Source organism: Leuciscus leuciscus (genome assembly GCF_965113295.1).
Source record: "Leuciscus leuciscus genome assembly, chromosome: 7".
NCBI classification, from domain to species: domain Eukaryota; kingdom Metazoa; phylum Chordata; class Actinopteri; order Cypriniformes; family Leuciscidae; genus Leuciscus; species Leuciscus leuciscus.
In genome coordinates this window covers 22901529-22916870 of record NC_138731.1, presented here as the reverse complement: position 1 = coordinate 22916870, position 15342 = coordinate 22901529, and the positions used below count along the sequence as shown (strand labels likewise).

The 15342-nt window shown below is 38.7% G+C and overlaps 1 protein-coding gene across 1 annotated transcript in view; it reads left to right on the top strand.

Moving 5' to 3' along the window:
- The first annotated feature begins 583 nt into the window (after positions 1 to 583).
- The window catches only part of asic4a (acid-sensing (proton-gated) ion channel family member 4a), a 102235-nt gene continuing 87476 nt past the window's right edge, over positions 584 to 15342 (top strand). The window contains exon 1 of the mRNA XM_082175675.1: positions 584 to 1630. Coding sequence (XP_082031801.1) covers positions 1055 to 1630 — 576 coding nt within the window. The 5' untranslated portion in view covers positions 584 to 1054. The remainder of the gene's footprint in view (positions 1631 to 15342) is intronic.

The following is a 15342-nucleotide window of genomic DNA, read 5'->3' as shown; positions in this document are numbered from 1 at the left end:
GGGTCAAGATCAATACGGTATTTCTGCATCTTCTGTGTCATCCGATCCTAGATCGGGAGACAGGCACTAATTCAAATTCGTGCCGGAGCCCGGTGATGCTACCATTAATTCCTGATAAGAAAGGACCGTTGTACTGCTTTCCTTAATCTTTGACTGATGCTTCTGCACGATCAATATCCTTTCTTTCTCTTTTTCCCTTTTTCTTCGTTTTTTTTCTCTTGAAGATTGATTGTTCAGAGTTGTGAGCTGTTTATGCTCACTCCTCATGCCTCATTATTGTCGCAATTAGGATGTCTTCTGGGACTAAGGTGGGGGTGGATGGGTGGGGGGCCGACATTAAAATCCACTGACCCTCCTGATGTTCTCATCTTGTCCGGGATGTTCAGCGAAGCAGCCTTTGATGGCAACTTATTGTGGTCAAGGGGTAAGAAAGCATCTCAAACAAGTGGATTAAGTGAGAGAGCGAGAGAACGAGAGGGGGCTGCGAGTGTATACGTATGTGTATGTGTATGTGTGTGTGTGAGAGAGAGAGCGGGAGACGGAGAGAGAAAGCGAGAGGACTGAGAGCGTGGGGGGTGTTTGAGTTGTCGCTGCTTGTGCCGGTGAAGAGGAAATAATCAGTGTTGCTTCCTCATGAATTATTAAGAAGCCCCCCCCAGCCTCTTTTAGCTTGAGCCAAAATGCTGCATTTTTATCTGTGTCTATAAAGCAAAGAAGAGGTTTGGTATATGTTTTTTTTTTGTTGTTGTTTGTTTTTCTAGGTGTATCACAGCTGGTAAGCAGGACTCGTAAGCGTGCTGAACAAGTGCTCAGATGAGCAGTCCGAGCGCAGCACCACGAGCATCAGCACTGAAGAGCTGGAACTGAGAGACAGAGGCAATTCCCTCCACTGCACGCGACTGCAACGGCCGCCCTCGCTCTCGCTCTGCATGCCTTTTTTTCCCTTCCTTTCTTTCTGGAGTTGAGATCTTGTTCGTCAGAGCAACGGGAGTTAGTGGAAACTGGGGCTCCAAGCTGTTATCCAAGCATCCCAAACGCAGACCTGGCTGCCCACATGCCGATCGAATTTGTTTGCAAAATCAAATTTGCAGAGGAGGATGAGAAGCAAAAAGGCAACCAGGATGGGGACAAAGAGAGCCTGATCGAGGAGAGCTGTAGCCCCCCAGTCAAGGACCTGGCCGGCTTTGCCAGTGGTAGCTCTCTCCATGGAATTAACCACATCTTTGTGTCGGGCCGGCTGGGCGTCAGACAGACCCTCTGGGCTCTCGCGTTTCTGGTGTCCCTGGCTCTCTTTCTGTACCAGGCGGCAAAGTGTGCCATCTCCTACCTGGAGCATCCTCACGTCACTGCGCTGAACGAGGAGGCTACCCCGGAGATGGTGTTCCCCGCCGTGACCATCTGCAACATCAACCGTTTCCGCTTTTCCGCTCTTACCGACGCCGACATCTACCACCTGGCCAACCTGACCGGCTTGCCCCCAAAAAACAAGGACGGCCACAAGCCCACCGATTTGGAGTATCCGGCACCGGACATGCAGGACATCTTTAACCGGACGGGTCACCAGCTGGAAGAGATGCTGAAGAGCTGCAACTTCAGTGGGCAGAACTGCTCGGCCGGAAACTTTACAGTGGTAAGCTTGAGGAAAGTTTCTGATAGCGATTTTAAAAGTTGCACTTTTGCTTTAGGAAGTTAACTTTAGGGGAAAAGGAAATGGCAAAAAACACATTTGGCCATTTATTCTTAGAATCAAAAACATTATGGAGGTGTAATGAGCAATAAATGTCCATTTTCCTGTATCATATTGCAGGAATAGTGAGTTTGTTTGCACTTTAGGACTGAATGTTCTGTTCTCAGTTAAAACTTATGAGTCTGCAGGTGTTGCAAACAAAGTCAATTTATCATTACAAGAGCAAACAGTTTCTGTCAGCGGTGAGGTGGATAGATATGCTTTCTTCTCTGTTTTCCCCTGTAGTGACTATTCATTTGGACATAGTCTTTGTAAATAGGGCACAGACTGGGCTTGCTACCCTCATTGTGTTCACAGGAGGGATCCTGTTTCCCTGTATTCATGATTTCTTATAATGTACCGACAACAGCGGGAGATTCAGCTGTTCTCCTCAAGGGAGAAGAGCAGGGTGCATTTGTATATTTACTTTTCTAATGTTTGATACCTCCACCAGTGTCAGTCACTGAAAGTGCGCATGGCAACAGTATTGCTTTATAAAAACTCTCGCTCACTTTTCATCCCGCCGATGCCAAGAGTGAAGTTTCCTCAATGTTGTATTTCAATCCTGTCACTGTTGGAATTAAATATTTATAGTCTGAGATCATACATGATTTTTTCATTAGTTAAATTGGTTAAAACGAATAAAACAAATTCCATAAGCCCCTCAAGTGCACTCCAGAAGGTCTTATATGTGTCCATCATGCCATATTTATTAAAGTTATGTGTACTGATGGATGGATGAATGAATATTTCTTTGTTAATGGCAAAGAACATTTGTCAAGTCATAATAGGATGTGTTGGACATATATAGCCTTACCTTCCAGAGACAGATACATTCTCCGTCTTATCCTGATAACATGGAGTGACCCTTTGATGTGTCGTAGAGCTTTAGTCTTCTGTTCTACTCAAGGTTTCTCTCTCAGGTAGATACATATGTTTGATCCTAAGTACCATTTATGATACAAGAAATTAAAAGTGACAGTTGAGACTCTCTCGGCTTCTCTCTTCCACTGCTACTTTCTTTCACCTCTTCTGTATGGTTTCTCTCCCCATTGGCCACAGCAGGGAAAGTACTGTTCTGCAGAAAGATAAAAGCAATGCTGAGAAGAGAAAGCGGTAAAACACGTGACAGGCAAATGTGAAGTGTTGTCCTCACTGTTGTTTGTGCTTACTGCATCAGACATTAAAAGACACATTTTCTCACCGTCATGTCGTTCCAAAGCTGTATGACTTTTTTTTTCTTTTTTTTCTGTGGAGCCCATTGGAGAAATTCTTTAAAATGTATTTTAGTCCAGTATCACTGAATTGGGACTAAAGCTTTCAAGCCTAAACGTCTCATAAAAGTAATATGTATGACTTTAGCATTTTAAATGCGAGTCTTCTGGAGCCACATAATAGCTTTGTGAGATGAATAGTTGAGGAACAGAACAGAATTTAAGTCGTTATTGCATTAAAATCATCTGGCCTTGGCCTCTTTGATATGTTCTCAGGAGATAATGAGAGAAGTAACAATGTCTGATTCATGAACAAATGATTCTTTTGAGTGATATCTTTTTATTAAATCAGTTGGTTTGATGATTCATTCACAAACCAGGTCAGATTTAGTTATTCTGACTCATGACTCTCCTGTTCCATTAGCAGTGATTAATAGCTATTGGAGGCAAGTCTTATCACTGAATATCAACTTAAATTCCTTACAGAAAGTTATTTTATTATTTCAAAAGACTTAAGGTGTGGTCCATTAGTAAAATTTTGCAGACAAAAGAAGGTCCATTGTCAATAGTGTAGCAATGTATAAAGCAATGTATGAAGCACATCGTCCAGCAACGATAAAGTTCGAATAGCTTTCCTTTGACCAACCTGAATACAATCCGAAGTCTGCATGGTTAAATTTGCAGTCATGTGAATTCCTATTGAATTACTGGATTTTGTCTACAAAAATTCACTGAACCTACTAAATGAAAGCCTCAATTACCATTCATTGTAACTGCATGAAAAAAACACACAAAAAAAACATTCTTCATAATTTCTCCATTTGTCTTTCACTGCAGAAAGAAAGTCCTACAGGTTTGGAACAACATGAGGTTTAGTAACTTAGGACAGATTTTTTTTAGAATTATCTTAAGAAGTATTTGTTTCTGAAGATGGGATGGGCTATCCCATGTCAGGCACGGGCCTCTCACGAGCCACAGAAGTACTTCTTTATAAATGAATCTGCTTGGAAAGTTCCCTGCTCCACCATTCTCTCCCATCAGCCCTGTGATCTGTGTCTGAGAGGCTGTCAGTTAGATTAGTTACAGGCATCTTGCTGTCTCCACGCATGACGAGACACTTCCTCCATCCCACGGGCTGCGCAACCCAGGCAGAAAAACAAGGAGCAATTTTGAGAAGCATCTCTTTAGCCTTTCCTGTGTGACAAGATTGCAGATGTAAGAGTAACTGGGATCACTGCGACCATCCCGGAAGCTTCGTATTAACAGCAGACGACTGATATTTTTAGCATGAAGTGTGAGAGATGACCTTAGCTGAGCTCGCTGGCCTCTGGGTGCGAGCGGATCACTAGCCTGAGGAAAAGAGCACACGGTGTGCTCGTGTCTAGCCGATTCCAGATGCTGTGTTTATTTAATGACTGCATCAGCAGGGAAAGCGGTATATTTTCGATCAATCACATCCCTGGCATTTAGCCCCACTACTTGGTTTCAGCAATTGCACTCATAATATGAGCTGTTCATTTTTCATTCCCACGCCCTGTGTCCTACAGCTCTTCCCGTTCAGAAACATTGCGACAATAATCATTATACCAAAAGAACAGAGGTACTTTTGAAAGTCTGCATCGTGAATCATCAGATGGTTTCATAATCAAACAAAAGGACCAAAAATCAAAGAGAAATTTTCAAATTTGATGTGCATATTCATTTCATATTCATTTGTTGCCAAGCACAAATGTTTAATTTATGGTCTTTGATTTATGCTGATGTTAATAAAAATAGCATTTCCATTTTGCCTCATTGAGGTAAATGAATTATGTAACTGCATTCCAATTTAATGTAGCATTTTGTCTGTCTTGTACAAGCATTTCCTCTTCCTAGAAAGCTTATTGCAGTTGACATGCATAACACATTTCAAATTTTACAAACAGCACACCAGTCTGGAATGTTCATGAAGTTTGTATTTATGTAAAATGAATAGGTCTTTGAATTTCTGACATTGACAAAAGGGTCTTAATCATTTCCAGGTATGGACTGCACGATTAATCATATTTTTACCATGACCGTGATTTCTGCTTCTTTTGATTAATTCAGCATAATCATCTACGATATTGGCTCTCTGGTTATTTATCCTGAAGATTTTTTTTTTCTCTTCTTCTATTGACATTTCTGTTAACTTGCATTGATAACAAGCCTCCACAAGCTTTCATGCTTGGGGTTTGCCAGATTTCAAAGAGATTTTCTCTTAAATAGATTTTCTGCCTAGTGTTTTACTTAATCGTAATGTTTAGTATTTACACACACACTTTGTGCACTGCAAATAAAAGGACAAAAAACACAGACAAACATTAGTAACCTCAACTGAGATATTCTGCTCAAATGAGAGTGTAATAGAGTCAGTGTGTTCCTTTACAAGGCCACTTGTGCTATTTGCTGTTTCCAAATCTGTAAGCAAAAATTCTTAGTGACAAACTGCAATAAATACATACATGAATATTGTTTGCAATTGTGGTTGCTGAATAAATGTACTTGCACAACCTCTGAGCTACAATACAACGTTTTTGTTGTTGTTGTTTTAATAGAAAAACATTAACATAATTTGTAATTATTGGAATTAATATTCAATGTTTTAGCTTTTCAGAAAATCTTCTTAAGGTTTTACTGTTTTTTTTATAGTGTAGAGATTGTGTTAATGTATATTATAAACAATATAAATAAATAAAACTAAATCAGGAAACTATATGTAAAATTAACCCTGTTTATGAGTTGACATTCTCTTGATTTCTGCTTATGTGAAAATGCCAAAACTGATTCAATGTAAAAAGTCAAGTCAAGTCAAGTCAAGTTTATTTGTATAGCGCTTTTCACAATACAGATTGTATCAAAGCAGCTTCACAGTATTAAATTAAAATAATACAACAAAGTTTTTTTCAAGAGGAATTTATTGATTGATAAAATTAAATTAAATATCCCCAAAATATCCCCAAAAAGACAATTTTCAAATGAATTGCAATTATAATATTTGAGCAAAATCGTGCAGCCCTAATTCAAGGAGTCTAAATCAGGTTTTGATTACACTGTGGGAGCCAAATGTCTAAACATGGACAGACAAACCCTGAAATCAGCTAAATTAGCTTAATACACATACTAAATAATGTCTTAATAAAACTGTAAAAATGCAAAAAGGTTTCTGTGAGAGTTTTAGAGTTAGGGGATAGAAAATACCATTCATTCAGTGTAAAAACAATAGAGGTCATTGGTAAGTTCTCACCATGATAGAAAAATGTGTGTGTGTGTGTGTGTGTGTGTGTGTGTGTGTGTGTGTGTGTGTGTGTGTGTGTGTGTGTGTGATTTGCAGCATTATTTGCTTTCTGTTTCCCTCGACATGGGGTATAATTAAAACACTCAGCTGTTATTGACTCATGATAATTGCTCACAATAGAAATCATAATAAGATGTTTAGACATAATTGAATATAAATAGCTTCGCTTCAATTTTCCTTTCCACCTAACTGTCAGCTCCTGGTGGTGAAGGGGATTGTGAATGCTTTAGCTTAGTCCACCACGTAAGTAGAGGTCTTTGGTTCTTTTAGCCTGCTCCACCGTGTGTGTTTGCTCTCCCGCTTGCTTTGTTTGCAGATGCATTTTCCAATTTTGTTTTAAGCAAGGACAGATCCCTTGTGCATATATTCCAATGGATAACCAAGTGACACTGACCTAGATTGATCAAAAGCCCAGGGTGAGGACAGATATTATTATAGGGCCTCTGTTAGCATTTGTCAGGTCAGTTTGGAACAGGAGAAGCATATACTTTAATAGATTTACTCGAACTGAATTTGTGCCAATGGCTCCTGGGGTATGGTGACATATCTTTAATAAAACAAGTCACTTCAGAGTTTTCAAATGTCAGGTGTCTTGTCTTGTGCATTTTGCAGCATTGCACAACTAATCTTTCTTTCATGTGGTTAGAACTGTGACCTAGTTGTTAGCACATGCTCCAGACCAAGGGGTCAAGATTTAGCTGGTTAGTATGTGTTGGTAGATGTCATAACTATAGCTTCCACCATCTGGAAGCAAAAGGCATCTTTCTCCATTGACAGTTATCAACTGTTTTCTATTCTAATATGTTTTAAAATGTTTATTCCTGTGAGGGCAAAGCTGAATTTTCAGCATCATTACTCCAGTCGTCAGTGTTACATTATCCTTCAGAAATCATAGTAATATGCTTCTCAATAAATATTTCTTATTATTATCAATGTTGATAACAGTGCTGCTTGAATTATTTTGGAAACTGTGATACATTTTTTTATTACATTGATAAATAGAAAGTTCTAAAGAACAGTATTTGAAATAGAAATCTCTTGTAACATTATTAATGTCTTTACTATCACTTTTGACCAAAGTGTTCTTGCTGAATAAAAGTATTAATTTCTTTTAAAAATCTTGGTTGCACTTTATTTTACAGTACGTGCACTTACATCTATACTTACAGTGTACTTACCTAAGAAGTACTGTGTGATATAAGGTAACTTATAGGGTCCTTACCTAGATATTACAAAGATATTGTAATTACAACAAGTTCATAGTATGTACATGCAGAACAGGACTGTAAAATGAAGTGCTATCAAAGACTTACTGACCCCCAAACGTATTAATGTTACAATGTATATAAAAAAAAGAAGAAATAATAATAATATTTTAAATCACAAATAGTATATATTTGTGAGGGCTCGTAAAGACCAAGGTCAAGGCCAAGCTTTATTAAGGTCCCTTATGGGCTGGGTTTCCTGATAACGTTGTCTCTTAGCGCGCTACGAAGACTCTTAAGGTATAACTTAATTAAAGGTGTACCATTTGTAGGCGTGTTCCCCGAACCATACCTTAGGAAGCCGCTTAAGATATACCTTCTTACGTGCGACGTTACCCGGTGCTGTCCGTGGCGATGGTGCTGAATTGGTTGATATCGATGGCTCGAGAATCAATTATTCTCTCGTACAGGGGCTGTTTATGTGAGAAAGCGGTGGTCTTTATAAAAGAAGCACTTCAGAAATAGTTGAAATTGCATTTATTAGGACATTTATTATGTACTTTTTGTATTTTGTAATTCGTAATTTATAAATTTTACCTATAAGATGTACTGTACTTGTTCTGCATCCAAATTGCCCAGGGCTGGGTTTTCCCGAAACCTTCTTAACGCTACGACGTTCTTAAGTTACACCTTAAGCTGTACCTTATCATTAATACGTGTTTCCCAAAACGTTCTTAGTTAAGTATACCTTCTGTAAGTCAGACATTCGGAAGGTTGGTCTGGACCACTAGCTTACCTTATCACTGTTGCAGGTCTTTACGAATATAATTCTGAAGTTTTAATACACCAGACAGTGTTCATTTAGGCTAACTCAAGTGTTTTCATGCAAAGAATAAAATTGTCATTACACTGATTGTTGTTAGATTTTTAATTATAATTATCCAAAGGTACATCAGCTGGCAAACCATTAAAGGCTTAATAGTCTATTTAAAGGGAATGATTGTGGTGGGGAGTTTGCTCAAACTATGGCAGCGATACAGCGAAATACTTGTTCTAAAAGACGGCGCAGTCTGCGGAGCGCTTTCAAAGGCCAGTGAAAGCATACTGTCAGTTAAGTCCTATTCGGACGCTAATTGTTTCTCATGGGCTCATAAGGTATTTTAAACATTTAAAGGGGTAAGTCTGTGATTTTATTGCCGTCCGAATCCATAATATCAGTGTTTTTTCTCACTCAACCCTTGTAAATATCCCTGGCAATTTACCTACTGTTTTTTGACAAACAGTTTAAATCCTTTTTGATCACTACCGAGCACCGTACATAAGATGTACACTTTTATTACTGAAATGCTGGAAAGTATTTACAAGAACAATATTTCATCGCAGCTCCAACTCAGCGAACAAAAATGGGAAAAAAGAGAGAAGAAAGCACGTAAAAATTTGAAATGGTTATTGTGGCAGCAATATATGATACAATCTTAAAATATGTAGGCTAGGCTATTATAGGCTATTATAATTTGGATTATTTTTTATAATATCCCATGAGTCCTAATAAATGCAATTTCAACTATTTCTAAAGTGCTTCTTTTATAAAGACCACCGCTTTCTCACATAATGCAGTGAAGCAGCCCCTGCACAAGAGAATAATTTTACAAAATGCCTATTGTTATATTTACTTATACAATCATTTGTATATAAATATATTCAATAAGGAGACAAAACACAGCCCTGAGGAGAACCTATAGATGCTATCAGGGGGGCTGAACGACTACCATTTACTTTCACTCTCTGAGTTCTTTCAGTTAAAAAAACGGACCCAACCCAACCCACTAAGTTAAGATCAAGATCAAAATGAGTAATTCACTTATTTGCTAAAATATGGGGTTGTGGGGAATTAAAAGCAGATGAGAAATCAATAAATAAGAGCTTAATGTGTGTTTTACTACCCTCCAAGTAGTAATACCATATATAATAGAGTTGCTGTTGCATCTTCGACACCTCGCTTTATTCTATAAGCAAACTGAAGAGGGTCTAACAGATTCTTAGTTTTAGATAATTATTCCTCTTTTACTAGTTTCTCAAAGCATTTCATTATAAGTGTGAAATTGATTTTGTGACTTTCATTTCCCAATTCAGGATAGTTTCTAATGAAGAGTTTGAGACTCTTGGCATGGGTACTGAAACATGGCACTTATATGCAACCGTAGGCCTACTGAACAAGTGTCATTGAGATAAATAGACATGTTAACGGATAGCTTTTTCAAGAATTATAAACCTCCTTGCAAAAGTTCTGGAGATGGAGTGGTGTCGTGTGTGCTTGAGGTACGAGCCATGTGAAGGCTTTTGGCAGTAACAGGTGTTTCACATTGTGTTAGCGAGGAACTGGCACTCTTCGCTCCTGAGGTAGGATGTCTTTCTCTCCGAGAGCTCTGTGCTGTGTGAGTGACATCAGGTCCCCCTGCGGGCTCAACGTCTGGCTCTTCTCCGCGTTCCCCCCACTCCTCCTTCCGTCTTTCTGACAGAAACACAGGACTGAGGGAGCGTGAAAGTGACCGCAATCCCGCGGCTCTGTCCAAACAGCCCGTCAATTAGCCACCCAGTTCCGCTGTCGCAGGTCTCCACAGATTATTGAACCGCTGAACTGCCGATACATAAAAATCCCCCACTCAAAGCTTCAGCCTTCAGCTGCCCGTAACATTGTATCCCTCCTTCAGCACGCTAGAGACGCAATTGCATGTGAGAGGCATAGCTGTAAACATGCTTATCCTCAAGGCATTCCTGCTTTTAGGGGACGTTGGGACTATTGTGAGTGTTTATGTTTGTGTGAAGGAGACAAGGGCAGACGGAGCAAACACACATAGACACACAACCAATCACAGCGGGGCTATTCAAATCCCCGGCAAATAGATCAGCGCTCTTTAGGCTAAACACATCAGCAGCAGCATTCCATAAGACAACCCACACCTGAGACTGATCGCTGTATTATGAATGCAGAGGCGGCGTTTCACTCAGAGGATTTTTTTTTCCTGTGTTACTATTCCTCTCATCATCCTCCGATTTAGCCAGCCGACTACATCCGAAAAGTCTACAGCTCAAGGGATAGCTTTAAACTTGGCGAAAAAAGCAGGGCCCTAATATTTGGAGGCTGTAAACTCCCTCCAGAGTCCACAGAGACATTAGTTCCCACTTACATTTGTCTCTTTCTGACAAGCTGTCCGGCGATCTGTTGGAACGAGTGTATGTGAGCGAGCGCGCATACGTGCTTCATCATATACTGATAGACTTGGAGGAGAAGATTGATAGTAACCCCTAACTTCGGCTGTTTGCTTCACCCTCCCTCCTAAATCAATATATTCCTCTGTCAGATTGCTTCCCAGGCCCTAGCCCGGCATGACTAATTATCTTGTTCTTCTGGTTTTGGCGGGAAGTCTGCTGTGTTTGATAATGAGGAGAAACTTATCCGTATGGATACATTTGCACTTCAGCATATAGCTAAATCCATGTGTGCCAATAAAATAAGTTAATGCAGTGCACTTTTCTAATGCAGCAAGATGGATATACTCTCTGGCATGCTGTTTACACATGCCGCAAGAAATTCTGTTTGAGCTTATTTTTCATTCAGAAGTTCCTCTTCCCCGTGGCTTAAAGGCAATAAGAAAGTGATAAGCCCTGAAGAGGTGCACAGCAGTCGTCTGTCTTTATATCTGACTGGATTTTAATCGGGGCGCACAATGATATTCTGCGTCCAGTTTCCAAGCTACACGTCAAATACGTCACCACAAATCATAGCTGTTGTTAGGCCACATCTTTCATCTCAGCCTCTCTTAAAGGCTAGATATCAGCATCCTTTAAATAATTAAATGATTTAACAAAAGTAGTGTATTTAAAAATATATATATATAAATGAATTGTTACTTTTATTCAGCTAGGATGCATTGAATTGATCCAAAGTGACAGTAAAGACATTTAATTATCACAAAAGATTAATATTTGAATTAAATACAAAGTTCTGCCATGAAACTCTAGATTACGCAGGCTAAAATGTCCTTTACTTAATCTGCTTGCAATCACATCATTCTCTGTAGGGTGTAGCTGATTGGTTCCTGCTGTATCAGTAGCCAATGAGCTCGCTGCTCAACCTTAAAAAAACGTAGTTAACATTTGCTGTAGCAATACAGTACGCTTTCAGAAACCCTCCACCTTCCCCAGCTCCACCTGTATAGATCTGCAACGGGTTATTCATGTATGCTATATTTTACAGCAGCAGCAATTCTTACTTGCGCACAGCAGCGGTCTATGTTTTTTCCACAAAAATATTAGGCTGCACAACTGTTTTAACATATAAGATAATAAATTATATAATAATAAGAAATGTTTCTGAGCACCAATTCAGCATATTAGAACATTTCTGAAGGATCATGTGATACTGAAAACTGGATTAATGGTGATGAAAATTCAGCTTTGCCATCCCAGGAATAATTTACATTAAAAAAAATATTCAAATAGAAAACTGTTATATTAAATTGTAATGATTGTTCACGATATTACTGTTTTAAAATATATATAAAAAAATAAAAAAACAGATTCCAAACTTTTGAACGATATTGTATGTAGAAATTTCTTTCTTTTTTATTAACCACGATTGATTAATTCTGTAAAAGTTTTGTTTTCTGATACAGTACCTAATGCCTTAACGAAGTCATGTTTTAAAATGTAATGTTATTGTAAAGTGTTCGCAAAACTTTAATGCTTCTTGCACATCATATTTTTCATCATATCTAATTTTTCTTCCAAAACCACTGCCATTATTGATTTAAATCAATTGACCAAACTGAGACGCTTTAATTTGCTCATTTTGTTTTCAGTCAAGCAAGATTAACATTTCCTCAGGATGGAACTTGAATCTCCACAAGACTAAAATCCTAGAATTAAACCAGCTACAAATACATGTTAAAAATTAATCAGGCCTCGCGAACGGGCTGGTCTGGGTAATGGATGTGCGTTTCTCCTCTGTCTTCGCTGCCACGGTTTAATTACTGCGTGAAAAAGCAGCATATGCTTAAATATCAAATGAATCGCACAAGTGAAAATCTTTGTTCTGTTTAGTGCATGAAAATGTCAGTGCGGAGAGGGTAAGGCAACATTAAAGTGGAAAATAAAAGAACATAAATGTCACTCAGTGTATTCTGGTCTGCGGTCTAGCAGAGCATGAAGGGCTGGCATGTCTGCTTGGTTGGAAGACTACCCTGTGCTCTGAATTATGTCGAATGTCACACACTTGGCACTGCCTTTTGCTGATCTATGGGGTTTGTTTGTACACTTGCACACATAACGGAGCAGAGTGTACTTTTTTGTAAAATTTGTGTTGATACCTCTGTCACGTGTCTGTGCTTGTTTGAACTTTCAGTTTGTGTTTTGATTGGTTCCTGTTTTCCTTTGTTCTTTTCCCGCCACACCTTCGTTTCTATGGTTACTGTCATTAAGTTCATCTGTATCACCTGTGTTTAGTTAATCATCATCATCTATATCACCTGTGTTCTGTTAATCAGTGTTATCAGTGTTTGTATTTAAGGTCCGTCTGTTCATTTAGTCATTGTCTGATCTCAGTTATATTTAATGTGTGTTGCTACATGTACCTGTTCTTCTGGCCTGTGTTTAATTACAATAAACCTTAGTTTTGGAATTATATCCTCGTCTGCCTTCCTGCAACCACCCGTGACAACCTCGAACTCCTTGTGCAAACAGGGCGCATACAAATAGCAAATTCAGCATCTCCAATTCTCATTGGATTGCAATGACAACGTTAATTCAGAATTTGTCTTTATGTATTTTGTTTGTTTAGAATGTTGTTTCTTTTTGGTTGATTGCTTGTTGAATAGTTCCTGAAAAAACCTTGACCTCTCACATAGCTTTGTGTGAGTCAACTGTCAGGTTTAAGAATTGAATACTGATAGATAACCGCTGCTGTTGCGCGGTGGCCTTCTTCAATATAATGAGAAAAAAAAAAAAAGTCAAACTGCTTTAAAACTGTGAACACTCTATCAACTGTTCGTCAATAATCACCACATAGCCTGTACACAAACTTTGAGCATCTCGTGGTCGCACAATGAAACATGTTTGTCTCTGTTTTGAGCAACAAACCCTTTTTCTTTAATCCTTCCCTCAGGAGACGGACTCAGAACCTCCCTCTCTTCAGCGCAGATAGCAGAGCTGAAGGCTCTTGAACACAAGCTTCCAGAGGGGAATGTCATTTTTTTTCTTTTTCTTTTTTTCTAGGAGTAGCAGTGATTTGGATATACTGTTTGGATTAACAAAAATGCTTCCAGCTAATTTTTATTCATTTAATTTTTTATTGACTTTTATTGGTCCTTTGGTAGAACAGTTTTTATTTGATGGGGCTTATGGAAGTTTTTCAGGGCCCTTAGCTTGTAAATTCAAACATGTTTAGTGTTGGGTATTGTAAGTTTAGCTGCATCCAGCTCACTGATAATAATCTCAGTATCTCTCTAGTAATTTTATTCAGCATGTTTATTTGTTAGAACTAATAAGCCGCATTGCGTGTGGTAAATGATACTGAAAATGGTCCTGTGTGACTGTAATTATCTGGCAACAAACGAGTCTTAACGATCGGAGCTTAGTATGGGCCACTTTGGCCAACTAACTATCTACAAAGGCCCTAGACACACGTAAACGCACACAATATTATTATATCCTCAACAGTAGAGCTGCATGATTCTCGATAAATTGAGAATCACTTTTTTGTTGTTGATTCTTTCAAATAGAGATCACGATTCTTAACAAAAAAACAAGAACATGTAATTTATTAGAGGTTCTGACAAAATGATAATTGATGCAGTCTATTTAAAAATGTTTAAATCATTTGAATGAATCATTTTTTTAAATCTGTTTGAATGAATGATTCAATGGTTAACACTTGACAAATGCTCTTTCTGGGTCAGCGGAAGCATGAACACAGATTTGAATCTTCCAGTGTGGTTTTGTCAAAGGTTGAATAGACACAGACGGATTGCTGTCATTTAGAAATAAGATCACTGGTTACCATCGTTTTTAAGTCCAAATCAATACAGTTTCAAAAGTCTTTGAGGTGTTTAAACGGGCTGCACGCGATCACAGCTGAAGAAGAGGTTGTTATCTAGCGAAACGATAGGTCATTTTCAACAACAAAAAAATATAATTTATAGACTTTTTACCTTCAATAGTTCGGATTGAGCTGATCAACAAACGGACAGGGAACTACGTCATAACGTTGAAAGGTCACACAGGTGTTGTGCTGAATTTCGACCCCCTGCCAAATTATTACCCCCCTCGTTGAAGTCAGTACCTGATTGCCTAATCCTAACCCCACCCTTAATCCTAACCCCTCCCCCACAACTAATCCTAAACCTACCAATACTAGGGGGTAATAATTTGGCGGGGGTCGAAATTCGGCACAACACCGGCGCCGGCGTGACCTTTCAACGTGATGACGTAGTCCCCTCTCCATTTGTTGATCAGCTCAATCCGAACTATTGAAGGTAAAAAGTCTATAAATTATATATATTTTTTGAAAATGACCTATCGTTTCGCTAGATAACAACCTCTTCTTCAGCTGTGATCACGTACAGCCCGTTTAAACACTTCAAAGACTTTTGAAACTGCATTGATTTGGACTTAAAAACGATGGTAACCAGTGAAGTCCATTGTTAGAAGAAAAATCCAGAAATGTTTTCCTCAAAAAACATAATTTCTCTCACACTGAGGAAAGAAAGACATGGACATCTTGGATGGCATTGGGGTGAGTAAATTATTAGGAAATGTTCATTTTAGGGTGAACTAATCCTTTAACTCTTTCCCTGTTTTTGAAAAAAAGCTGCCAGCCACCAC